This window comes from Chinchilla lanigera, unplaced genomic scaffold (genome assembly GCF_000276665.1).
Source record: "Chinchilla lanigera isolate Chin_1 unplaced genomic scaffold, ChiLan1.0 scaffold00113, whole genome shotgun sequence".
Taxonomy (NCBI): Eukaryota; Metazoa; Chordata; class Mammalia; order Rodentia; family Chinchillidae; genus Chinchilla; species Chinchilla lanigera.
In genome coordinates this window covers 4,087,295-4,113,943 of record NW_004955514.1, presented here as the reverse complement: position 1 = coordinate 4,113,943, position 26,649 = coordinate 4,087,295, and the positions used below count along the sequence as shown (strand labels likewise).

The 26,649-nt window shown below is 57.6% G+C and overlaps 4 protein-coding genes across 4 annotated transcripts in view; all 4 read right to left on the bottom strand.

Moving 5' to 3' along the window:
• Nucleotides 1-1,009, bottom strand: part of LOC102010294 (chromosome unknown open reading frame, human C4orf50) — a 93,961-nt gene extending 92,952 nt beyond the window's left edge. Inside the window, exon 1 of the mRNA XM_005408860.1 lies at nucleotides 794-1,009. Within this exon, the coding sequence (XP_005408917.1) occupies nucleotides 794-1,009 (216 nt within the window). The remainder of the gene's footprint in view (nucleotides 1-793) is intronic.
• A 456-nt stretch (nucleotides 1,010-1,465) lies between these two features.
• LOC106147053 lies at nucleotides 1,466-8,544 on the bottom strand. The gene is made up of 4 exons (XM_013506749.1): nucleotides 8,305-8,544; nucleotides 4,689-5,092; nucleotides 3,940-4,048; nucleotides 1,466-1,546 (listed from the first exon to the last, which is right to left on the bottom strand). Exons 2-4 carry the CDS (start codon nucleotides 4,976-4,978, stop codon nucleotides 1,466-1,468), a joined length of 480 nt encoding a protein of 159 aa, XP_013362203.1. The 5' UTR covers nucleotides 4,979-5,092; nucleotides 8,305-8,544.
• A 2,610-nt stretch (nucleotides 8,545-11,154) lies between these two features.
• On the bottom strand, nucleotides 11,155-26,647 carry LOC106147052 (janus kinase and microtubule-interacting protein 2-like). Its single transcript, XM_013506748.1, has 6 exons — nucleotides 26,152-26,647; nucleotides 20,749-20,817; nucleotides 19,654-19,743; nucleotides 16,664-16,867; nucleotides 15,167-15,232; nucleotides 11,155-11,430 (listed from the first exon to the last, which is right to left on the bottom strand). The coding sequence occupies exons 2-6, from the start codon at nucleotides 20,770-20,772 to the stop codon at nucleotides 11,155-11,157; spliced, it is 660 nt and encodes a 219-aa protein (XP_013362202.1). The 5' UTR covers nucleotides 20,773-20,817; nucleotides 26,152-26,647.
• Nucleotides 25,182-26,649, bottom strand: part of Jakmip1 (janus kinase and microtubule interacting protein 1) — a 101,532-nt gene continuing 100,064 nt past the window's right edge. Inside the window, exon 16 of the mRNA XM_013506850.1 lies at nucleotides 25,182-26,217. Within this exon, the coding sequence (XP_013362304.1) occupies nucleotides 26,104-26,217 (114 nt within the window). The 3' untranslated portion in view covers nucleotides 25,182-26,103. The remainder of the gene's footprint in view (nucleotides 26,218-26,649) is intronic.

Sequence of the window (26,649 nt, the reverse complement as noted above, 5' to 3'; positions counted from 1 at the left end):
GCACCAGGCTGGACATGCCCTTGGCACTCAAAGGACTCAGTGTGCTGGATCCCCCCTCCCTCCCCTCCCCCATCGCTTTCCCCTATGCAATTAAAGTGACTGTCTGACCGTGAGTGTCCCTGCTCAGGTCCCCCACAGCCCACTGCCCCGGCCTCCGGAAGGGCGGCCCTGCCAGCGCCTCTCCCCGCTCTCAGCCCCGCACGCTTCTTCCACCCCCACTGCCCCGGCCTTTGTGCACATCGTGCCCCACCCACCCTGCTCGGCCTTCCTGACACAGCCTGGTTCTTCGTAGCCCACTTCCACCCCGCCCCACACACGCTGAGCATCGTGCTCACACCCCTCTCGGCCCCCAGCCCCAGGTGTTTTGTTTTGTTTTGTTTGTTTTCATTTTGATTTTGGTTTTTTGAGACAGGGTCTCACTATGTAGCCAGGCTGGACTTGAACTCATGGTGATCCTCCTGCCTCGGCCTCCCAAGGACTGGAATTATAGGTATGAGCAACCACGCCTGGGTCACCAGCCCCCACTTTTAGGGTTTTTTGTTTCTCTCATTGCTGAAGACAAGGACCACATCAGCATCTCCTGTCCTGGGGCCCAGAGGCCATGACGATGAGCCTCTGAGAAGGGCCCTGCAAGCACACGGCTCCACGGGCTGCCCGGGGCTACGCCACCTGCCCGCCCCAGGGCTTGCAAGGCCTGCAGAGCAGGACCGGATCCCACTTCCTGGGGCAGCCCTGGCTTCACAGCTGGGACAGGAATAAACCGCAGGAGCGGGAGGGACGCGGGGACACGTACCCGGCTGGCCAGCTCCATCTGCAGCGCCCGCAGCTGTTCGTGGGCGCGGAGCCCCGCGCTGCGTTCCTGGACCAGGCGGGTGCTCAGCGCGTCCACCCTCCGCAGCAGCTTCCTCTCCGCCAGCTCCAGCTCCTGGACCCTGCAGCCAGAGTGGGGAGGTTTGCTCAGCACAGGCAGGTGCGACCCCGGCACCACGCAGGGGTCATGTTCCCTCATCGCGTAGCTAAGCCACTGTCCTGACAAAACTGCATTTTTAAAAAACGTTCCTGTCATGTTAAAGACCATCTCCAGGACTTCAAAGCCATCATTAGAATAATAAATAAGGTGCCAGGTGTCAGAATCTAAAACATCTTCACACTCCTCAGCCAGTAATCCCACGTTCCTCTGAGTGGAGCCGGGTAGGCTGAGAGCTGTATCTACATTTGCTTCAATTAATCCCACATTACCAGCCATTGGTGGGGCAGATAACCCTACCCCTTCTTCCCAGGGAGCAAACTGAGGACCAGAGAGGCCAGGCAGTTTCCCCAAACCCACACAGCCCTGTAGAACACTTGCGCTTTTAACCCTTTCTGTGCTGCCTCCCCTTTAGCTGCATTCATGGGAATCTCTTCTAAGGAAATGATCAGAATTCAGGAAAAGGCTGCAGTGAAAAGAAAATTACCTCTCTATCCTTCACATTTCCAAGTGAGCAGGGGACATGGCCTGACTGTCCAGCAGTGCAGAAGGCCGCAGCCCCAGGGGCTCAGTCCTGTCCTGGCCAGAAAAAGCCAGACATTGCCCAGTCCCCTGAGGGTGCCAGCCTTGGCGCTGTCACAAGAAACCAGGGTGCACATTGGGGTCCTTTTCCCAAGTCCAGGCCAGGGGCCCTGTGCACCCAGGATGGACACCCTGCATGCACGCATGCACACATGCGCACACGTGTACCTGAGCTCTGCAAAGACCCAGCCAGCCGCAGGGCTTTGGCCGGTCTTGTGCACTTTAGGACCCTCAGGACCTTTACCTGTGAAACAGAGGTGCCCCGCCTTGCTCCCCAGTTGTTCTGAGGAATAAATAAAAGGAGGCATTACTATTGATAATTAGCCCCGCCCAGGAGGGTCAGGAAGTGACCAGAGGGCTTATGATCCCCCTGGGGCTCGATGGTGATCTGGCCCCTTCCAAAGTGAGCAGAGGACTAGTCTGGCTCCCCCGTGTGGAGTCAGGCCGGGCCTTCCTGTCGCTAACACGGCCCGATGAGAACTGAAGGGGAAAGAAGGCCTTTCCTGTTTTGAAAGCAGCCAGCAGCAGAAACTGCGGGGCAAGGCTCAGTTCTGACCCTGCGGCCGCACTCGAGCTGAGCAGAAGCTCCCTCGTCACTGCGGCCCCCAGGAACGGGACGCAGAACGGGCCGCCCCGTGCTTCAGTCCAGGCTGGGAGCAGGAAGCATCTCAGAAGACACAGGGACAGACCCTGGGACAGAGCAGCCCAAGACACTTCAGCGAGAGCCCAGGGAGCCCCATTTCCAACTTCCGCCCTCCAGGCTATGAGGGAATCCTCGTGGGCACACGGTGGTCATTTCTTACAGCTGCCGCAGGGGACACACGCTACCAGGATGGACCAGCAGTGGGGTGCCACGTTCTCACCGATTAAACCATGGCAGGTTTTTAAAACATCAACAGGCATTGCAATACCGAGTGCTGCGGAATTGGGAGAATGTGTCACGCCAAAGGTCCTGTCCAGGATAGGTCACCCAGGAGACGTCCCACTGCCCCAAGTGGCCAGGGACGGCGGGATAAGTCACTTCACTCCCGGCTCTTGGGTCCCCATCGATCGAACGAGGAGGACACCATCACCTCCTGTTCAGTGTTGTCTCAAGGACTAACCGTGCTAACACTCGTCCCACACCAATGCACTCAGGGAGAGCTTCACGGTGGAGAATGCTGTCGGCTTTCTAGGACAACAGTGTGCAAAGAGGGGCCTGCTATGAAGCTGGGAGTGCAGTTTTTCTGTCCCAGTTTTTTAACAGTGCTGATGCACTTTTTTAAAAATAAATACTTTTTTTAAGTTCTGACTCTTCCACTGAAGTAAATCCAATGCATAAGACCTTTAGTATCCCCCGGCTAGACCAAAGCCAGAGCTGAAATTAACCCGAAATCTGCCTTCAGAATTCTGCTCTGGGTGACACTGGACAATGGATTCCACCCTCCCAGACTCAGTTTCCCTACCTGTAAAGGAGATAGTGGCACTTCTGCATGATAGGACTCAAGGGAGCGGGGCAGGGCTTTCCTCCTTCACCCACCATGAATCTGATCGCCTCACCCTGGACCCTCTCCCACAAGATGTGACCGATCTTCAGAGAGACCACAGACGCGGTCCACTGTCCCCGCCAGCCTGAGGCCCCTCCTCCCAGTGCTCATGGCGTCCGCAGGCCTCTCCCCCACAGGGGTCTCCCTTCCCCCTTGAACCACTGCTCTTTCCTCTTCCTTCTCAGGAGGAAGTGTTGTCTGCACCCCGGGTGCCTACAGTCCCGGGACTTGCTCTGAGCTGACTTCCTGTCATCCTCACATTCTGCATGCAGAAGTCCCAACCCTCAGGACCCCAGAAGCCACTGTGCTGGGAGACAGGCCCTTGGGGGGGGGTGATTTCATTACGGGGAAGTCACTAGGGTGGGCCTTATCCCATGTGCCCAGGGTGCCCACAAGAAGGAGGGGTGGGGACACAGCGGGGAGAACACATTCGGGCAGGAGAATTGGCATCTGCCAGCCAAGGAGCAGGGCCTCAGGAGGAGCCTCCCTCGAGCTTGGGCTCCAGGCCTCCAGAAATGTGAGGAAACGCATTCGGTTAGGTGGCAATCTGTGGCACTTGTTCTCGAAGCTCAAGCCCAGGCAAAAGAGCACAACTTCATGACTCCGGCTGCAGAATGAATGAATGAATGAAGGGCAATCACATAGCAAAAGAGAACAAAAGAATTTTTCTGATTTGTGGATTTCTTCATGTAAACAGTTTGACCAAGGTGAAAAACGGTGCATCACATGTAGATGCAGTTAATGACTTGCCTTTATTAAAACAAAGGCAAACACTAGAAAACAGAGAAGTCCCACAAAAACCCGAGGTGCTTGGTTGCTGGGATATGAGTAAAGCCACCAGCAGGGACCCAGCCAGAAGGGCACCGGGGGGCCCCGTCCTGGCCACGGGTCAGGACATCGTTGGGGGCTCGGAGCGGAGCTGAGCTGTAGAGCGCTTGCCTTGCAGGTGCAGCCCCGGGTTCCATCCCCAGCACTAGAGAGAAGACAAGGAAAGAATGAGAGGGCGCGGGAGAAGAGATGGAGGAACAGTGGAGGGAAGAGAGGAAAGAAGGAAGGAGAGAGGGAGGGAAAACAGATGAAAGGAGGAAGAGGAGGAGGGAGGGTGGGATGGAGGGGAGAAGGAAAGCCTGGGCTTTGGAGAACAGCCCAGAAGAAACACCACCCTGGGATATGTCACCCTGTCATGGAAGCAGAGCCACAGCAGGGCTCAGTGGAGAGAAACAAGGCGGAGCTCCTAGCATGAAGACAAGAAGACAGGGAAGGGGCAGAAGGCAGACAGAGACACCAGCCACCCAAAAGAGCAACTCGGGGGCCAGGCCACCCAGCAGGGCTGGGGTCACAGAGGAGGCACAGCCAGGGCAGGAGGAGGAGACACCTGGTCTCTGTCCCACCCCTCCCTCCGGGTGCCTCTCTCTGGCTGTTCCCACGGAAGCAAGGAACTGGGAGACCGCTGTAGAGAGAGAACAGAGGGTGGGAAGGCCGGGAGGCCAGGGCAGCGACCACCCCTGGCAAATAGTCCCCCAGCGGGAGAGATGGCGCCATGTGACACCGTGTGCAGCTGTGACGCCCAGCACTTGTCAAGCATGGACAGCAGCCCACAGTGGCACACGTACCTGCTCCTCAGCTCGGGGGACTCCCGTGGGACGTGCTTGTCCACCGCTGCCACCAGCTTCTGCTCTGAGGACTCCAGCTGCTTCCTGAGCCTACGGGTGTCCACATCTGGGCCGCCAGCCACTTCCTCCGGAAGACGTCCCTGTTCCCCACCGCTGTCCTCTGCGTCCCGGAATACCCAGGACGTGTCGATTTTCACATCGATATTCATGACATCAAGCCCATCGCTGCCGGGGACCCTGACGACGTAGCTGAAACTTTTCTCAGCCTGTCCTTGGGAGGTGGGCTCCATCCCGTGAATATTTCATGGGTGGAGACTTAATAAAATTAAGCGAAGTCACATTATGGAGTTTCTGGAGATTTTGAGGTGGCCACGGGTCCTGCAGATTGCTCAGGAAAATATCATCTGAGGAGCGCAAGAACAGGTGGATTATTCATGAGTTGGGGCTCGGGTTTCATTGGCACAAACCTCATACAATATGGAAGAGGCTCTCATTTTACATGTGCGTGTGTCAAAACTCACCCAATGGGAGGACACAGCACTGAAAAGTCAGCTAGGATCAAATGTTAACACCGCACACAAAGAAGAAAAATCAGATCTCCAGGCAGGACCATCAGAGTGTCACAAAGTCTTCATAGCAAGTAGAGCTCAAGTTTCTACCCTATAATGAAAAATGGTCCACACCTCCGGTCCTCCATGATATGTGCTGAAACCTATTTATGGAGGACCTGGGGTTTGCTAGGGGAAGGGAACTGAAACCAACACTGCCCTGGGCTTCCCTTCGTGCCCTACCTGGTCCAGTTCTCCTGGTGGCCCTACAGGGGATCAACATGACCACTTTACAGAAGGCAGAAGGAAGGCTCTGGCAGCTGGAGGAGTTTGTCCTGGCCCCACAGATGGGATGGAACATGACACAATCAGGGTTCAAACCCAGGTCTGACTCCAAAACTGAGAGACCAGGTCCTATTTTGGGACCTACAACTCAGGCGTGGGACAGGACAGGCCCCAGCACAGGGGAAAACACAAGGCTGGGAGCCACAGATTCTCCCAGAGCCCAGAGCGGGGAGGGAGCCCAAGGCCAAGGGCCACAAGAGGCAGAGGTGGCTGAGGCCCTCGGGTGCAACTCTCAGGCCACAGCCACGTGAGATGGGGTAGCTGGGTGAGGCTGGCCCAGCGCACACATGGGGTCTTGGGACCAATGTGCCACTGCAGATTCAGCCCTCTGGGTTTGCAGGGCTGGGAAGGAAGAACCCAAAAGCAAGGGCAGGGCAGCTAGGATGAGGGAAATAGTACAAGTGAAAACTCAACACCAGAGGCTGAATTCTCCCTGCGAAAATGATGGAAGAGACCCCACGCACTCCATTTCTTTAGAGCATTTAAAACCCATGCCAAATTTTTTCTTGATCTCTTGGAAATACAGCCCTCCTGTGGTGTCTGCGGGGGACTGGAGCGGACTCTGGGGACTCACCCGAACATACAGTCTTTCCTCTTTGTGCACATTGCCATGGGTCTCATTCCAAGTGACTTTTCTGGGGCTCTTTTCTGCTTTGGGTGAGCTCTGGCATCCCAGGACACCCACAGCACCACTGCCCACAGGGCTCAAGTCCCTCATATGAAATAGCGCAGTGTTTTCATAGAAACTGCACAATCCCCCCGCATCCTGTAAATCACCCCCAATGACTACAGTACCTGATACATGACTCCTAAAGTGATGCCAGTGCTGTGTACAGCTGTCACGCAGCATTGTGTAGGGAATAAGGGCTAGAGAGAATCTGTCTAGGCTCAGTAGAGGCACGGCTGTCTTCACATATTTCCTGCCTGCAGCTGGCTGGATCCAGAACGAGGAACCGTGATACAGAGGGCTGAGCATCTGCGTGAATCTTTCTTAAGGCTAAATAACCTGGCACCAGCTTCCTGATCTACCAAAGTCTTCCTCAAGGAGCTGGGAAGCAAGCCCTGCCGTAGGAGGGTGACACGGCAGCTGAAGGCCTAGGACCACTAGACCCTCACCAGGGGCCACTCCAGCCCTCTCCCCGCATCCTCCCTCCTCCCAGGACAGAGAGGCAGCTGGCTCAGTCCTCTGCCTGGGAAGAGAGGGAGAGAGAGAGAGGCCAGGATGTGCCTCACTGGCCCCTGGACTGTCCAGAGGGAGGCCAAGCTCACAGCCTCCAGGCTGCACTGACCAGTGGGCCCTGGGCAGGGACAGAAGCAGACAGACAGGGAGAAGCTGTGAGGACAGGGCCTGTGCTCCTGGGAGCCTTGGTGATGGACATCCTCACTGCTGGGGGTGATCCCAGGAAGGATATAAGCAGTGGTGGAGAGCCAGGCTCGGAGCCTAAGGACCCAGGACCTGCAGCCCCGGCAATGCAAGGAGGCAAGGCAGGAGGGAGGCCCAGGCGCTGAGACCAGGTCTTCACCTGCCACAGAGGGGACTCGGGCATGGGCTGGGGTCTGCAGAAGCCCCCACCAGTACTTAGGCAAGCTGAGGGAGGAAGAAGTCGCCATGCTGGCTGTGGGGGCCTTTCCGCTCCATGGGGCTCCCTGGAATGGTTATATCTAGGTGTCCCCCAAGGGGGTCATGTGCTATGATCATAGGGGGAACTTTTGGAGGTGATGGATGCTGGGGCTCAGAGCTGACCGCCGGGAGGAGGTGCGGCCTGGTGGAAGGGGCAGCCCCGGGGGCGGGGCCTGGTGGGAAGAGGCGGCTCCGGGGGCGGGGCCTGGTGGGAAGAAGCGGCTCCGGGGGGCGGGGCCTGGTGGGAAGAGGCGGCTCCGGGGGCGGGGCCTGCAGGGTTCCTCTCCGTCCTGGCTCCTCCCTTGCTCTGCGCTTCCTGTGTTCTACACCGCGAGTGCTCTCGTCCACCGGGCGCCTCTGCCGACCACGCAAGGACTGGAACTTCTACAGACTATGAGCCAAAACGAACCTCTCCTCCTTTAAGTTGTGGGTGTCGGGTGTTTGCCCAGCAATGAGGAACATGACCTAAGACCCACTCTCAACAGGTTCCGGTGGCAGGTAAGAAATAAACTGACGTCAGCCCTCCGAGTTTGTACTGGGGGTGTCAAGGGGAGCCCCCTGGGACCCGGTGGTTATGGGAGTCGGGGACGGTGGTAACCGCTGAGCCCTGACCTCTGGAAGGGAGAAAGTCAGAGTGGACGCAGCCCTGCCCAACGCGCTGCCGCAAGCTGCCGGTGCTCGGGGACCTCGGGCTGGGCCCATTTGAAGCACAGCGGCCTGGCTGACTGCTCCTGCGCCCTGCCTAAGGGTCACAGGCCACTCTGAGGCCAAAACCTGCCCAAGAGCAGTCGGGCCCCCAGAGTGAAGGGCATCACAGTGTGGGGAGGCTCCCTCGTCCCGGCTTCCCTGTCCCTGCCCGCGCCGGCTGCCACTGGCCGGAGAGGACAGAGGTGTAAGGGCGAGAAGAGGAAACCCACGCCCGCAGGCTGCGCGGGGAGGGTGGGAAAAGGCCCACAGCCCTCTTCCTTACAGCTGGAGAAAGTGACCTTGGGGTTGCCCTGGAAGCTTTGCTTCCCTGGGAACTGCCTAGGCGTTGCTAGGCAACACAGCACTGAGGCTGCGCCTCACCTGGATGCAGGTGTTGTGGAGGGAAAGACCGTACCTGGTGACCCTCAGCTCTGCAGCACCCCAGGCATGTGACTCTTATACCCAGGCCTGTCCCCAGCAGGGACCTGGGATAGTGTCAAGAAAAGCTGGCTCCCTACGAGGAGCTCGGGCTCCAGGGGCAAGCAGCGTGCACAGCTGCCTGTGTGTGCCTCGCTCCCCGGGCTGAGCTGTCGCCTGGGGCCAGATGTGGCTGTCGTGACCCCGGCTGTGTGGCTGTTAAGAGGGTGGCCCATGTCTGACGCAGGGAGGTAGCCCGGCTGGGAGCGACCAGCTGCATCTGACTGCAGACCTGGGCCACTCGGTCACACGTCGTCTGAGTGGGACAGCCAAGCGGACAGGGATGCTGTCTTGTTCCTCGCAGGCCAGGGACAGGAGGGCCTGAGGACCTCAGTCCCGCGGAGTCCCACAGGGACACTGGACAGACCTCCATGCCGCAGGAGCAGAGAGCCACGGGCTCCTCCGTGACAGCTCCACACTGAGATGTCCTTCCTCTGGCCAGGGCCCACACAGCCTGCCACAGCCTGGATTTCACACAGGACATCACCACCCCGGCATCTGGCCCCTGAGTCTTGGTTCACCGTGGCTGGGCTCGTGGGTGGTTCGAGGTTTGGGTTTCAACAGAGATCAGCACATCTCAGCTGTCCCCGCTGCGTCTGCTTCGAGCCCCGAACCCTTCTGTGCACAGCTCGTGTCCTCCCTTCTCCGCCCTTGCAGCAGGCCTTCTGGAGACGTGGTTTTCTCTTGGCAGTCAGAGTCTCGGTCGTTTCTGTTTCCTCCAAAGTTTGTTGTCTCAGGACATCATGAGCAGCTCCACAGCCAGCAACACGACGCTGTGTCCTGGTCTGCAGCTGGCCCCTCCGTGTAGCATGTGTCCCCTCCTTCACGCTCACACCCCTCACGTACGCCCTGTAGACCGACGGCCAGCGTCCTCCCTGCCGAGGCCTAGCGGGCACCTTCCGGGGCCCTCACCCCACCCCAGCACGATGGGAGGAATGACACTCCAAGGTCGTTTGTCTCTTCTCTCCTCTGGATTTCCTCCTGGGTCCACTTCCAGCAGCTGGTGTCCAGCCATCCAGCCTGCCCTGTGCCCACTCTCAGGGGCGTCCACCACCCCCAAAACGCTCCTGCTCCGGCCAGGATTCAGGGTCCTCCCTGTGTGACGTGGCAGTGCCCCAGCTCTGGCAGGAAGGAGCCTCTTTCTCCAGGGGCTTCAGAGGCTCCCTCCTCGGTGGCCCCTTGCAAGCCGTAACCGGGTCATGAGACGGGGAGTGCCCTCATCCGGCGGTGTCTGCTCTCAGTCCTCAGTGCACCTGGCCCTAAGGACATTGTTCTTGGGCTTTTGCTGTGCCACTCCTATAAGAGCAGCACATCCTTTGGCTTCTCATGGGCGTCTGGGGCCCCGGGGGCCCTGCCTTCCACCTCCACAGGGCTCCAGCTGTCTCTCCGGCCGCGGCTGTTGCCATGCCCGGTTTGGAGGGTCCTGGTGACGGGGCCCAGCTTAGGGTTCCGATCCAGGGACATGTGCGTGTCGCCGTGGCAGACAGGCTCTGGGATACACACGTTCGTGGGATTTATGTACACAGGGCAGAGGGGCTTCTGTGTCCAGCTGCGCATGCCCCGCAGCCAGGGGAGGCACGTGCATGGGGACAGGGACCCGAGCCTGTCCCTGCCACGCAGCGGCTCTCCAGCCCCTGGTGTCTGATAATTGCACTTAGTTTCCTGGCGTTCGGGTCTCTGCCCCTTGGGCTGTTGAAGGTGCTGCGGCTAGGACACAGCTGTGACTCCGAGGATGCCGCGGCCCCCCTCATCCCTGCTGGCCAGGATCCGGCAGGACATCCAGAAGGCCTCCTGTTAGAGCTGTTGTCAAATAAATGTGAATTCTGTTTCCAGTCTCTGGACTTTGAATAGCTTGTTTCGCTGTTGAGTTTTGGTTTGAGTGGGGTTGGGGTGACCGTAGGGATTCAGTTTATGCCATAAGCTCTTTTTCTGTCCTGTAAGATTAAGCACAATTGGGAGTGGCACCATGACCAGGGATTAAAGTGGCCCCACCCACCCCATATCCCCCGGGAAGAGGAAGCAGGATTCGGGGCACCCGTCCTCCACCCCACCCCAACCTCATACCCCGCACCCCCCATGAGGGGGCTGGGTGTGCATTGTCCTGAGACCCGAAGGCATGCCCTCATTTACTCCACAGTGAGGAAGAGCCACCACCTGCCAGCCCGTCCCCGCTCTGGGACAGAGGTACCAGACCCATGCACCACGGGCAGGGTCCGCATCAGGGATGCTGGGGACATCAGGCAGGGCTGGCGTCAGAGCTCAGCATGTGGTGTCAAGACATCTAATGGGCACTGGTGGTCCCCAAGCTGGGGACCTCAGGCTGGGCTGGGTCAGGCAGAGCTCTAGAATCTCTGGGTCCTTGCAGACCCCACCCTGCGATGGGTGCTCAGCACAGGGAGCGCGTGGCAGGGCCTGGATGTTGGGGCAGAGACTCAGGATTGCAGCTGGGTGCTGGGGTCACAGGGCCCAGCAGTCAGGGAGGGACGAGATGCCAGGATGGCTTCACTCTGGCAGTCCCCGAGCAGAGACAGGCATCTGAACCACGCATGGGGGCGAGGGCAGTGGAAGGGGCAGGGTGCTGGGTGCCTGGGTCCTGGGCAATGTGCAGGCAGGTCAAAATCTGCGCTCATGAGCCACTTGCCTTCCACCCTCCTGCTTCTGCAGACCCCTTACCCTGGAAACCTGCTCGCTCAGGACCCTACAGAAGATGCACTGGTCCCCTCAGCCACGGAGAGGACGAGAGGCTGAGCAAATTGGAAGGAGCCTTTGGGATAAAGCAGAGACCCCTCTACAGGTGAAACCATGAGAGAGCCTTCTTCTCATCAAGCCCCCCATCTTCCTCCCACAGTGGGACTCCCAAGGACCCCCAACCCCCGGACCAAGGAGCCAGGAGCCGAGGAACCCAGCCCCAGCCACATTCCCAGGCCCTGGTCCCTTGAGGAAGGCTCGGCCAGAGCTGGGAGGGGCCCCGCTGGGCTAGGAAGCCCTGGATGTACCGGGGGAAGGAGCGGATACCAACCCGAACGCTCAGCTCCCTGCAGTCATCAAGGCCACAGAATGAATGCTAGTGAGAAAAACAAAAAAAGGAACAAAAACTATAACATAAGACCAAAAGAAAATGAGGAAAAGAAAAGAAAAAAGAAAAGAAAAGAAAGCGAGATGTAAGACACGTGGCATGAGCTCAATGACAGCATCTTACTAGAACTGTGATACTGGGCTGGGTGCAGGGAGGAGCAAGAAGAAGCAGGCTTCAGGAGCGGTGTGCACCTGGGCACCAGCCTCCGGCATCCCACACTGAGTGGGTTGTCCCTGCACACTCCCCAGCGCCCTGCCAGCCCAGGGTGCAAGGCACCGGCCGCACCACTGGCCGGGACTTCAGTGCTGGCACTTGGCCAGGCCGGACGGGGTAGAGTGTGGGCACCCAAACTTCCAGCTGGCCTGGGCCACGCTGAGAGAAGAGGAATTGTCTTGGGCCACATAAAAAATATACAGTTAATGTTTATAAGCAACTAAACTGCTTTTTTTTTTTCTTTTTGAGACAGGGTCTTGCTATGCAGTTCAGGCTGGCCTTGAGCTTACTTTGTAGGCCAAGCTGGTCTCGAACTCACAACGATCCTCCTGCCTCAGCCTCCTGAGTGCTGGGATTACAAGCGTGAGCCACCACACCTGGCTCAAAACTGCTTTTTATATTGCTTATTATAACATTTAAAAAAGAGGGCAACAGAAAGCTAGTGGGATATTGATCTTGTTTTACTGAAATAATGCACCCATGATTGCTTCGATGGAAGTTGTAATTGTCAGGAAGTTCTCTGTGTGTGCGTCAGAAATCTTTGACCTGCTTTGGTGCTTCATGAGCTTTCACCTTGAGAACTGGTCCTCACAAATATACCAACTGCCAAATAGCGAAGATGGGACTACGGTGTGACTGTGAGACAAGGGGCTTTCTGTCTGGGAAGACAGGGAAGGGTCTAGCAGTAAGACACAATCAGATTTTTCTTTTGAGTTGACTGTCCCACTGCAGCTTTATGCATTTCAAACATTAATAAACAATTCTTTTTTTTTCTAATATTAGTGATGTATGTGTGACTATAACAATATTATGAACAAAAACCTACTTGAGACATTTTTGTATTTCCTATACCACAGCTGCCCAAAAACCACTTTAATTTATTATTCTATGAAATAACACAAGCCCAACTTCAAGAATTTAAAAAAATGTGTAAGACTGCTTCATACCCATAAAAGCCCGTCTGCACGGGAATAGTCATGGGTAGGAGGACTGAAATACTCTGTCTTAAAGTCTCACAAGGTCCCACAAGAACACGAGAGTTTTGATTGGGCCAACTGTGGATCCTCAGCTGCATGGCGACCACCATCGCCCACGAAGTCTGCCCTCGAGCACTGCACAACTGAATCATGAAAGATATTTCGGGGAAGCATCACATAATAATGTTGAAAGTTATGATTTTGTGGGGCTGCTGTCCACGGCCACACGAGCCTGTGGGCTGGGGCTCGGACACCCCTGGGACAGAGGCAAGAACCCTTCCAAGGTCTCTGTTGGCTCCAAGAATCCTGGGCATGGCCTGCACACCAAGGTCAGGAGAGAAACCCTCCAGCTTGTCCATCCAACTCACAGAGAAGCAAGCCCTCCTGCCCCATCCCTGCTGGCTTCTTCTTCCAGGATATTCAATATTGAAATTATTTTTCTTTATTTAAAATCTTTTTTTTTTCATTCATTGGTCTTAAAAATATGAAAAAAGTAGCCTTAAAGAAATTAAAAACCACACAAGTCGGCATAAAAGACTATTTTTTTTTTGAGACAGGGTCCCACTATATAGTGCAAGATGGCCTTGAACTCACTTACGTAGCCCAGGCTGGCCTCAAACTCACAGGAATCCTACTGCCTCAGCCTCCCGAGTGCTGGGATTATAGGCCTGTGCCAACCCTCTCAGCTAAGACTATTTTTTCTTTGTTTATTCATGACTTGCTTCATTAACACAGAATTGCTGAGCATTTGATGAAACACATCACATTACCTGGGGCTCCTGAAAATAATTCTTTCCCCCTCAAACAAGGTAATAGCACCCCCATACTGTATAGTGACAAAAGTAAGCTCCATACAGCCACTAACTTCTAGTAGGGTCTCGGAAAGTGAGAGCTGGAAGGGCCACTGGAATCACCCTGCCCCTCATGTTCTACATGGAGAAACTGAGGCACAGGAGGGGCAAGATCTTGCTAAGGCCACCCGGCAGGGTGTAGCCAAGCGTCTCTAGCCACTGGGGGAGAGACAGACGAGCCCCCGAGGATGGCAGCCAGTGTGCGTGGGGAAACGCAGGAGACAAGGAGGCCTCTCCAGGAGCCCCGGCTGCCTCTCCCTCCTGCCCCTACACCCGCTGGCACGACCCCCTGCTGGCACAAAGGAGGCAGAGCAGCCCACACACAGCTGCTTTCGGAAGAGAGTGAAGAGCCAACAAGCGAGCCAAGCATCTCTCAGTGTAGTTTAGACCTAACTGTCCCTAAAGCCTCCCACGCTCACAGGCAGGGCTTTTGGAAGGTAAGAGCCTGTGAGGGTGCCACAGCTGCCTTCCACAGGAGGCGGGGCCTGGCAGCAGAGGCGGTCCCGGGGGCGGGGCCTGGAAGGGTTCATCCCCCTCCCCCTCCCGGCTCCTCCCTTCTCTCTGCTTCCTGCTCCCCACGCCATGAGCAGCTCCTTCAGCCAGGGCCCTGTGCCCTGCATCCCGCCTTGGAGCCCGCTGACTGTGGACTGGAACATGACCAAAATAAACACGCCCTTCCTTAAACTGTGGGTATTGTGTCCCAGCAACACACAAGTGACTAAAACCCCGGGTATCCTCTTCCAGCCAGTATGGAGCCCCTGTCACTTTGCATGCGTGCCTTTCTCACCTAAGTTTTAATTTTCATCCGCTAAGACAATTGTGGCCATGTTTTAAGCCTTTTTTTGACCCATTTGGTCATCAAAGTCACTAAGCTGCTGGTTGACCAGAAGTACCTCATTCTTTCTTCAGGAGAAGAGTAAAACTGGGCCCTGTCCTTGGGGACCTCACGGCCACCAGGTGCGTGCACGGGAAGCGGTAAATGCCACACAGAGTCCTTCTGCACATGAGGTCCTCCTGTGCCTGCCCCGATGAGCAGCACGATGTTGGGAGGCAGGGGGACAGCCACACACAGGGAGACTCCAGCTGTCCCTTCCCGCTGGAGGAGGGGCCAGGATTCCCATCTGCCGCAGGCCTCGGCACATGGGGCTAAGTGAAAATCCTGACCAGCCTGAGGAGGCCAGGGGAGGCCAGGGGAGGCCAGGGGAGGCCAGGGGAGGCCAGGGGAGGCCAGTCTCACTCGCTTCCAGGAGAAAAGAGACTGCATCTTCCGGAACACACAGCTAGTTCCAGGAACACACAGCCAGTTCTGGGGCACAGAAGTCATTCCCAGTGAATGAACCCCTGGGAGATGACCGTGTCTGTGGTGGAGGAAGGACAGCCTCGTCACAGCATACCCCAGTCACCTCATGCTTCCCAGTGAGGTGGCAGCAGAGGGATGGGGGGGGCGGAAAACACACACACCAGTGCACACACGCACGCACGCACACACGCAAGCACAGGGCCTGGCTCCGACAGCCCTGACAGCAGCTAAGGAGGGGTAGTCTCTACTAGTGAGCACCTGGGGAGGCTCGCATTTCCTGGGAGCGCTGATCTGAGGAGGGGCAGAGCCTCCTCGAGGGACTTCAGGAAACCATCAGGAAGGCCAAGTCCCCGCCCGGGTCTGGGGACACAGCCAGCCCCTACCTTTTCCTCCAGCTCCTTCAGGTGCCTCTTCTGCAGCTCCAGCTTGCCCTCCAAGTCCCGGATCCTCTGAAACACATGGGCACATGTCACACGGCAGCCTCTCTGGGCTGGGCCTGCGCCTCCCTCTTTCATGTTGTCCGGCACACAAGCAGTGGAACATCCAACAGGCGGTAGGCAGCGTCAGAGCCTTGCTCAGTGCACCTGCCGGTGTCGCCATCAGCCACACTGACGGGGAGGACACCCCGGCACCCCAGGGGGCCCCTGTTTTGGCTTGTATCTATGCTTTTGGGGACACCTACATGGGGCTTTTTCAGAGGTGGCTGGATCTAGAGTGTTTGATGCTGGGACTGATATGGTACAATGCTGGGATCAAGGGCACTTTTGGATCAAGGGTGTGAGTGCTACCTGCTCTGAGGAGCCTGGATAAGATGTAAGGGACAGAAAGAGCTGTGGTCCACCCTTGCTGCTTTGCTACCTTCTGCCTGCAGACACAGGTGCCCCTCTGCCATGCCAGCCTGCCTTGGAGGGTGGACTGAAACCTCTGTAAACTGTGAGGTAAATAAACCTTCCCCCCTTTAACTTTGGGCCTCAGGTATTTTGTCTCAGCAGCGAGATAAATACCTGACAGACCTGCTCCCCTCTCCTCAGAGCTCCCAAGGGAACTGTATTCTGGCTCCTGTTAAAGATGGGTGGATTTTAACTGGGCCGTGGCACACACCAGTAATCCCAGCCACTTGAGAGGCTGAGGCAGGAGGAACACAAGTTTGAGGCCAGCCTGAGCACCTTTACCAGACTCGGCCTCAAAATTTTAAAAAACAAACAAGGGCTGAGGATGTAGCTCCCTGGTATAACACTCCTGAGTTCATTCCCCAGTATGACAAAAAAAAAAAAAAAAAAAAAGTGCTGGATGGATGCTGTCTCTTCCCCAAGTTCATGGAAATAGAACTAAATGGAATGTGTGTGCTCTTAAGACCAGACCTTCCTAGAATATGAGCAGTAAGACTGAACCCAGCCCCTGGGCTGCCTGGGGCGGACTGAGACCAGAGACCAGACGTGATGCCGCACTGGGTATCTGTCACATATTCACTCAGCAGGGGGCTGCAGGAGGGGCCGGGACAGCACCAGGTGTCAGGACACCCACCCGTGCAGAGCTCCTGGGCCCTTCTCAGCTCAGCACTGAGCCCTGGACCCCTTGGCCCCAGCAGACCAGGGCGGCTGGTCACTGTTGGCACTGCACCTGCCCTCCCCCACGTCACCAACTATTCTTCCAGTGCCACTGGGGCTCTTTCCCAATCTAGTTTGCCCTGTGCTCTGGGAAGCCCATCACCCCAAGGCGGCACCCTAGCCACCTACACACACTGCCAACCTCACTCATTGAGCTCCTGGGCCGAGGCAGCCAGGCCAGGACTGGGAGGATACCCCTGGCCCCGTGGGGGTGTCAGTGCCCCCCAGAGACCTGCAGCCGTGTGGCATGGGGTGGAGACACGGGCGCCCTACCTGCTGGGCCTGCTGCAGCATCTCCATGCGTTCACGCAGGATCTGGCTGTCGAACTCACGGCTCTGCCTCAGGATCTGCCTACGCACCTTCTCCACGGCCGCCTGCAGGTCCTCGCGCTGGCCCGCGCTCAGAGCCTCGCTGGCCCGCAGGCCCGGCTCCTGCTGCAGCGCATTGTACAGTGTGGCCTCCAGGTCCTGGATTTTCTGCGAGGCCCAAATCACACAGACAGGTGCAGGTTGCAAAGGGGTGGACAGGTACCCTCAGGAGGCTGAGCCAGGAGGGTCCGGGGCAGGGAGGGAATGTGCAGGGCCAAGCAGAGCAGCAAGCATTCTGGGGGGCAGTGGGAGAACCCCCGTCCCATGCACACATCACTGGGAATGCTTCCCTCTGCATGGCCAAGCAACCCTCCTGCTTACATGGGGGACAAGGGCAAGCGGGAGAAATAACCATAACCTCCCTCCTGTGTGAACCAAAGGGCATTGGGGTTCAACTGCTTGGATTTTTGTTCTGGTGTTTGAGACAGGGTCTCACTATGTAGTTCAGGTCAGCCGTGAGCTCACAGTGATCCTCCTGCCTCAGCCTCCTGACTGCTGGGATTACAGTTGTGCACTACCACGCCCAGCTTCAAGTGCTTTGATGGGATTCTGGGCTCCTGACACGGCCTCCTCATTTTGGGAACAGAGCACACCCCGCCAAGGGGATGAGGGACCTCAGCTGCACACATTTGTTTTGGGGCTGCGCTGGGAACGTAACGTTAGCCCAAAGCAAATGCTGGCAGTGTTATAATTGCTGCTTCTCCCCCTAAAAGCCAGACACCCTGGCCAAGCAGAACAGGCCCTTGGTGCCCACTGGAGCATCCTGGGGAAGCTCGGAGGAACGTTAGATATGCAGGGAGCAGAGAGGAAGTCTCCTCTCCTGCCTCCCCTAAGTGCTCTTCTTCCTCCTCCAAGCGAGCTGCGGATGGCACAGAAGCATCGCCCCATCATCCCAGCGCTGTCCCGGGGACCCTGCGTCCACACAGCTTCAGCCCAGCAGCCCCCAAAGAGCCCACCTGCCGGCTCTGTGAGCCCTGCTCCAGCTGCAGGGGGCCGCCTAGCTCTCCAGGGGGCCCCAGGCCTGTGGGCCAAGACCGACTGACCATCATGCTCCTCTGCCCTCACCCCAGGATTGATGACAGGGGGACACGCCCGCCCAGCATGCTGAACCACAGGCGTGCCTCCGGCACCCCAGCAGAGAAGGGGCGGGGCCTGCCTATGCCCATGGGTAACTGAAGCAGGATGCAGCTCTGCATCACTGCCTTAGTTTTTGTTGTTTTTTTTTTATCACTGTCCTTGGTCACCTTGAAACCCTGGGTCACACCCTTGCTCAGGTCCACACACAGGCATGTCCATGACCACAGGAGCCTCTATCTACAGGACGCTAACAGCAGCCTGCTAGACCCGCAGAGAGCGAGCCTACCCGCCCTCCTTTCACGGCTGGCGACTCCCAGGTAAGAGGAACGAGGCATTGCCGGGGTCTGCGGGGCGTTCAGCTGCCTGTTCCAGACGCGCTGCATCTGGGCGTGGGAGCCCCAGTCACTGTCCCAAACCTGCAGCCACCTTGGATTCCGGGAAAAGCAGAGCCCCCCGGACAGATGGCCCAGGAAGAAAGTTCAGCCTCCCCTAGGCAGGAGCAGCAAATCCTCTCGTGGGCACCAGCCTGTCCCCGCAAGCCCTAGCACTTCTCCAGAGCCGCCTCCAAACCCGTCACACCGACCACGTCCTGACTGTGAGGACCTGTGCTGCTGGGCGTGCAGACCCCAGCCCTCACCTTTGCTCCTCTATTCTATAAGCCTCAACGCTTCCACCCCCTTGAGGGCCGATCTATCTCGAGCCCCAGTATCTGTGCTTCCTACGCTGACTAAAGTTTCTTTCCTGCGCTGCACCACTGCTCCTCTCCTCGACTGGCATTCGGGACAAGGGGCAAGCCTGCTCTGTCTGTCATAGGTGGGGCTTTTTCAGAGGTGGCTGGATCTAGGTGTGCAATTAATTCATGGTGCAATGCTAGGCTTGAGGGTGCTAGGATTAAAGGTGGGTCCACTGATTGGTCTGGCACTGCCCTAATCCTGGGAGCCTAAATAGGATATAAAAGAGGCAGAAAGAAGCTGCTAAGGTCCCTGGCTTGCTTTGCTATCTTTTGCCTGCCAAGAACTGTTCCTCCTCTGTGATGCCCCTCTGCCACACCACCCTGCCTTGGAGCCGGTTGGTGATAGACTGAAAGCTCTATAAACCATAAGCTACGTAAACCTTCTCCCCCTTAATTTTGGGTGTCGGGTATTTTGTCTCAGCAACGAGAAAAGTAACTGAGACAGCTGTGTCTCACAGAGTCGCTTCCTACTTGGAGTGGCCCTGAATTTGAAGTTCTCTCCAGGCTGGACACATCCCGGAAGTGTCTGCCAAATCCTGCATCACCCCAGACCAACGAGACACAGTCTCTCAGTGACAGCACATGTGCGTTTGAGAGTGAGGGCAGAGAAGCCTGAACTTTCAGCACCAGGAAGCCCAGAACCAATTTTGTGGCCCAAACACAATATTACACAGAACTTTACACCTGGTCGCTTTGACTCTGATATCATCTGACCTCACCTGCTGTACTCTGTATTTTTTGGGGAACATCTCTTTTTGCTATTTACAGGAAAACTCACTTTGGGATTTTATAAAGACTTCAACATAAACAAACATATAAGAAAGAGTTTCTTCTTGTTCCTCTCAAACAAAGACTAGAGTTTCATAAGCACATGTAGAGAAAGCATTACGGTAACTTTGAGTATGTGTGAAAACCATGATTGGTTTGGAAAACCAGCCACCTGCCAGGCTTTGTCTTCAAGGTGGAGACAGAACATTACTGCTCCCCCGCGCAGCCCAGCAAGTGCCCCAAATGTCATCCCAGTCTGCAGAGGAAAAAGCCGCCCTCTAACGGTCAGTCTGAAAAGCCAAAGTGTCACACCCACTTCAGGTCCTACCAGGTAAGCCTGGTCAAGCGCTTGCTTCCTGTAGTCCAGCTCCTCCTCCAGGTAGCCCTTCTGCCTGCTGAACAGGTCCTGAAAGACAGGGGACACAGGTCAGAGACGCAGCCAGAGCGAGCGTCCAGGAGAGCACAGGTCTCCAGAGCCCAGCTACCCTCCTTCTGCTAGAAGGGCCCCATCCCTGAGCTGGGACACCAAGTGGGGAGCTTGGTGGTCTTCCCAGCCTGCTCCTGTATGGAGCCCCAGCAGGGGCCTCACAAGCGGAGCCATCTGGGCTTTCCGTGGGAACCGTAGCCAAGGCGTCCAGCCTCGCCTGGCCTCCCTTCCTCCTGTGTGCCTTGCTTCAGTGGCGGGAACTGAGGCCAGAGGTCCAGCGCCTTGTCCTGGTGCCCCGGTGCTCTGGTGGCAGGCGTGCAGCTAGAAACCCGGGCCTGTGACGGCTGTCCCGGCTCTTCCACATCACACCAGCTCCGGGCTCTGAGCAGCCCGCTCCCGCCCTGCTTCACCTCACCGCTACTTGGAGAGCTGCAATCAGCTCTGGAGGACTCGAGCCCTTCCGGGAAGCCCCCTCTGCACGTCCTGGCCAGGTGAAACAGCTCCCTGTGCGTCATGGTACCCAGCGAGTGAGCTTCTACCACCACTGCTTGGGAGCCCAGGCGCCCAGGTGCCGAGCGCCCTGTGACACGGGTCCTGCACCAGTATCCCCCACATTCACCAGTGAGGTGCAGAGGAGAAGCCAGGTCCCCCCACACTCGTGGCTGGCAAAGATCGGAGCCATCCCAGGGTCGCCAGAGCCACCTGGCCCGGGCCTCGGTGTCACACTGCCTCCAATGTCCTGAGGCTGTGCCCATGGGGCCACAGGAGCACAGGACCCCGTGGCACACAGCAGAGCTCTGAAACTGGGCTTTCACAGGTAACTGCGTGTGAGAGGGACGCAAGGGGAAGCTAACCGTTAGGGACAGCTGTGAGGCAAAAGCGAAGTTTAGAAACGCATGCAGACAAATATACGCGCCGTCCCTAGGGGAGGACTCCCGGAACTCTCCCAAACACCCGACCCCAGACAGGGGGTTGGGTCTCTACCTTTTCCTTCTCGAGGTCCAGCATCTTCTGGGTCAGGGCCGCCTCCGTCCCCTCTATTTGCTTCAGCCACTAGAAAACAGTGGGGACAGGAAGGCACAGCAAGGTGAGAGCCGGTGCCCCACGCCCAGGGTTCACAGCCATCCGGATGTCCCGCTTCACCAGGCCTGCGGGGGCCGCGGGGTCAGGAGCACCCAGGGCCTGTGCGCACGTGTGGTGGCTTTGTCACAGTCAGGCCTGGGTGGAAGGAGGCGGGGGTGGGGGTGCAGGGACTCTTGTGTGGTGTGGAGACGTGGATCTGGTGAGCTGTGGATAGGCGTGTGGAAGGCGGGATGTGAAGTATCGGGAGATTTACAGCTGAGCCACAAGCATGTGTGTACCTAATGTCACCACATGTGTCACACCTGAGCCTCATGACCTCCCCATCTTGCAGCGGAAGGCGTGGAGGCTGATCAACTGCCCTGTCCAAGGTCACACGGTGGGGAATGGGGGTTCGAGCCCAGGCTGCAGGACCCCAAGCCTCCTCCCTCTGCCCTCCAGCAGGGTGTGCCACTGAGCACGAGGTGACGGGAGCCTCAGCCCTGCACCTGACCAGCAGGCAAGAGGTGGGAGTCTGGCAGGTGCAGGAGGTACGTGCAGTGTCCTCACAGGAGCCACCCGAAAGGGGAAGCCCCTGTCCTGGGGGACTGACGCGCAGGGAGGGGTGCAGGGTGTCACAGGCATGGGCTGTTCTGACCGTGGGCCGGAGGGAGCGTCTTCGGCCCCTCCTTGCTGAAGCCCATGCCCTGGCCTGGACACTGCACCCCTCACCCAGGGTGGAGCTGCCTGTAGCTGCCCTGGGCTCCCTACTTCCTCTTCCTCTGACCGCAGCTCCTCAGCAGCTGCCCTGCACTCCCCCGCCTTGGCTTCCCGCCCTGACCTCTCTCCTCCATTCTGCTCGCTCCAGCTCACACCCGGCCTCGCCCCGAGCACCTGCTACCTCCTGCAGTCTCCCCCTCTGCTCCTGGCTCCGCAAGGCCCCAGGGGAGAGCCGCCCTCACCTCTCCTGTTTCTCAGGCCGTGCACATGGCTCTGACCCCTGCCCAGCCCCGAGCCCCACATCCTTCATGCCTCCTGCCAGCCTGTGCCCCCAAATCTGCATCTGCCTGGTAGGCTGCAGCTCGCAGCCATTACTCCTCAAACAGCCAGGCTCCCTCTTCTCAGGGCCTTTGCACTTACTGTTGGCGCTGCCTGGAACATCCCTGCCCAGCCTCGGCCCGGGCCTTGACGGAGCAGGCCTCTGCCCCAACTTCTGGCCCTGTGTTAGCGTCACCTCCCCGGGGAGCCCACCTTGCTTCCCGGGCCCACAGGGCACCGCGTGACTGCCTCGTCACCATGTTCAGTTAGAGGCAGGGGTCAGCTTCCCACTGCCACCCCAGTCAGACAGAGGGACACATCTGACTCCTGGCACCTCTCCCTGCCCAGCCCAGGGCCTGGTGCATGGCAGGGGCCTAGTCAATGCCTGGGGCAAGAGGACGCTGGCATGGGGAACTTGGTGGTGTGGGCAGCTGCGCCCAAGGAGGGAGAGGTGGAAGATCCACAGCCACAGAGGGCTCCCAGTGGTGTAGGCAGCAGGTAGAGCCCAGCAGCAGAAGCAGGGCGAGGGGCTGTGGCCCATGGAGGAGCAAAGCTTCTCTCTTCTGATAGCACAGTGCAAACGGTCATAAAAGGAACGGAAACAGGAGACTTGCCCAGCACCACGCTCCTACCAGCCGCTCTCGGAACAGCTCCTGTGGGGCCTTGCCGGGTGGCTGGTGAACACAAGTACTGGTGGCAAGCTGAGCGTGTGAGGAACCGTGACGGGGACAGAGCGCCGGCCCAGGTCCTGGGCTCTGGAGGGCAGGGGTCCGTCAAAGCCTGTCCGGGACTCACTGGCCTCCCTCACTCCTGGAGACATCGGTGCCGTGGGCCACTCAGCGCCCTACGTAGGACCCCTCCTCAGTGGGGAGACAGGAGCCTGCCCACAGCGAATGGGGGCTTTGGGGGCATAGGTGTACAGCCAGGTCTCTGCACCCCACTCCCGGGGCCCCCCAAGGGCAGGCCTGGATCCACCACAGCTGAGGACAAGCCCCAGGCCTGAACCAACTATCAGAAAGTGCAGCCGTGGCCCTGGCCTCAGCCTCCTTCCCCAGTCCACTACGACAGCAAGTGCCAGATGTGTAAGCTCCCCTCCTTCCACACCCTCCGCCTCCTTCTGGATGGGTGTAGCCGTGGGTGAAAAGCGGCGTGCCTGGCCATGGCCACCCACCCTCTTGGGACTCCCGCTAAGCTTCTCTGCTGCGGGCCAGCCCTGTGCCTCGGTGAGGGAGTCCTGGCTGCCGGCCACTCAGGCAGCTGACCAGGGAGGCATCTGAGGGCCAGGACAGGACAGCTAGCTTGCTGCCCTAACCCTGAGGGGCGCAGTGGGTGAGGAGGGCACTGCCTGGGAGGTGCCGCTGTGGGAGGATCGTCCCAGGACGCTCCAGATCGGGCTAGGCAGTGCTTCAGTGATGCACTAAAGCTCGGGCTTGGTGCCTCTAGCAGGACACTGGAGCCGGCTTCCCTTCGCTTGGACACCGGCACTGCACTGAGCACCCACATACCATGAGATGCATGTCGGGGAGAGGCTGGCTCAGGGCCTGGGAGGAGCCCGCCGTGGCAATGACCCTGCGGGGACCCATTTCCTCCGCCTCCGCCTCTGCAGTGCCCGTCAGCTCTAGGGTGACCAGCTTGTTCCTGCTTTCCCTCCGCTGTCCCTGTTTTAGCACTGAAATTTCCACATCCCAGGAGCGCTCTGTCCCAGGCAAAGCTGCTGTTCGTCACCCAGCTACCCTGCCGGTACTCGGGGTGCTGCGACCCCAGGGCCGCTGCCCTGCAGCCTCCTTTTCTTCCCGAGCCTCTCTCCAGGTGGGGAGAAGATTCGTAGCAACACCCAGCCGACGTCACCCCCATTCCCGGACTAGCAGCGTGGTTCAGGTCTCAGGAACCCAGCCCGAGAGGACACTGAAGTCCTGTCCCCGTGGACTGTCCCAGAAGGGAACTGGGCTTCTCTGGGGGCTCCATAAATCCCGGCCTGGGGTCCCCCTCCCTCCCACTCTCGGGTCTGTGCAGAGTCAAAGGTCAAGGTAAAGCTCTTGGGCAATCAGGGCACCAGGCAAGGTGCCAGGCTGGCCAGCGGGGTGAGGCAGACAGGCAGGAGCTAGCAGAGGGCCGGTGGAGGGGGCAAGGTGTGCGCTGGGGGTGGCACGGGCGGCAAGGGTCAAAGCAGACTGGCCAGGTGCCAGACAGGCCCCTCTTCCCCAGCTGCAGGAAGAGGGAGCTGACCCGGAGTGAACGGGAGGTGAGGCACCGGGACGCAGGGCCCGGCCGGGAGCGGCTGCCGGCTGCTGGGCGCACTCAGCACAGTGCCCTGAGGCCCTCGGCCTGCGGCCCTGGCCCCCCGACACTAGGGGCTGGAGCTGACGCTGAGGCAGGAGCTTGCTGACTGGCGTCTCTGTGTCCCCCAGGGCCACACGCAGTTCCTGAACCCCAACACCCACCACCCCAGGCCCACTGCCAGCCAGACACACTGAGTCCCGGGCAGTTTCCTGCTGTCAACCAGCCCACAAGCTTCGATCCAGGGATGCTGAGCTCTGTGGCCCCAGAGCCGACCTGCAGGGGTAACAAGGAGAGGGGCTGGGGGGCCTCGCTGACCCTGAGGCCGGAGCTTGCGGACCTGGCCTCTCCGTGTCCCCCAGGGCAGTGGGCCACACTCAGCCCCTGGAGGCTCTTTCTCAGTAAAGTCTCAATGCATGGTGACCAAACAGCCCCGCACATTTCACCAGCACTCACGTGGCGCCCCACTGCAGGAGAGACACCCCCACTTGGTTCTGCTGAGGGCAAGGGCACGTCCTGAAAGTGCCCCGTGGAACCTGAGCCACGAGGGCCCACCGGGCAGCCAGGTATGGGCCACCGTCGACCCTCTGCCAACTAGGGGAAGCAAGGGGAATAGCATAGGAGAGAGGGCGTGGCTCCCCTCCAGGCTCCTCCTTTCCAACCGTGTGACCTTGGGCCAGGCGTGGCCGTAGTCTGTCAACATTTAGTGTCCTTTATTCAACTCTACTGGGAGAGGACAGATGCCTAGGAAGTAAACTGTACTCTAAATGCCCTTCCCAAGATTCTGGAGGGCATCTTGATTAAGATCATTAAGACTTCATTGTTTCAGAAGTAGCATTTTAAAGTTTGACTTACATGCATTGAAAGGAAAAGGTATGTTGGAAGAACTACAAAAACCATTATGTATATCCAAAATATCCCACACCAGTATACAAGACAAACAAACCAGGAATGGATTTTTACAAAACAAGTGGATGTTAGCATCTTTAATATGTAAAGCACACGGAGAAGTCAGCAAGAAAAATAATCACAGCAAATACTCATTTGTTGGATGGATGGATGGATGGATGGATGGATGGACGGACGGACGGACGGACGGACGGGTAAATGGACCAGCCCAGTAGAAAATCCTCAAAAGAAATTCAATTTCAACAACACAGAACAAAACAGATAATACGCATCAAAAAAAATTCAGTGACACTCAAATGAAAATGAAAACAATGACGTCCTACAGTTTTCTACCTGTTCAACGGACCAAGCTGAGTTAGTGTGTGGGACAGGAGGTCAGCAACATGGTAGCCAACACTGCAGGTAGAAAGGGAACTAGAGCCACTGTTCTGGAAACTATTTGCCAACACCAGCGCCCTTGGGAACGTTCTTACCATCCGGCCCAGTGGTTCCACTTCTACAACCTCTCCTGGAGAGGCGTTCTCAGAAGTTTGTGTGCAAAGATGTTCATGTGTGCATGACCCACAAGTAGGAAAAGAGTGGAAATGCCCCAGACACCTAACTGTTGAGGCTGATTAAGCAGTGTAACTACATGATCAGATGATGCAGAGCTGTTAGGACATATGCTTGGGAGCCATTCTAAATGGCTGATACCGCAGGATAAAAAGGAAGTAGGACTGGGCTGGGGAGACAGCTCAGCGGCACAAGCGCCCGCCTGGCAAGCGCAAGGTCCTGAGTTTAATCCCCAGTACCAAAATAAATAAATAAATAAATTTAGAAAGTAGGATGCTCAAGTATGATTTCAACTGAGCACAGAAAAATGGGCGTGGGAAAACCTGGGAAGAAATATACTGCACGCCAGGATTATTTCCTCGCCAAGGCCTGTGTCTCCTCCTGCAGCCCTGCCGTTTCTACACCAGCACATGAAGAGGCATGCCTGAGCACATGCAGACGCAGACAGACCCCTGGCATGCTCCCCACCAAGCGCGACACCAATGTACAGTTTCTTGTATGGTGCTAGGGTGCTGGGACAGGCGTGTGCACGGAAATGCTGCTGGGCTCTACCTTTTCACACAGGGCAAGCACAGTTCCAGCTTGGATTATTGCAACCTGTTCTTCATTTCTCAAATTCTAAAACACAAAAACGGGCAAGGGCATTTTACACTGGATCCCTGGCCCGCAGGCAGACAATCAGCACCAGGCTCCTCTCTAAACTGAACCCCCAGGAGAATCCACCCCACTCACTAAGGGGGCTAGCAATTCAAGGTAGATGGCTCCTGTCCCTCTGTTTGGGGACATTTCGAGTAGTGGCACTTTGCAAAACAGAGCCTCATTCAAGCCAGTCTTTGAAGACAAAGAGCTTTCTCTCTGACTTTAGGACTCTCGCGTATTCCATGTTCCTCTGGAGCACTCACTGTTAGGCTTGCGGTCCCCTTTGCCGCTCACAGGCTCTAAGAACGAGCCTGCTTTGGAACCCCACCTCTGACCAATGCAGACCCAACCACCCACTCAGGAAAACGGCCATACAAAAGCCTTACATTGTACTTATCAAATCTCTTAAAT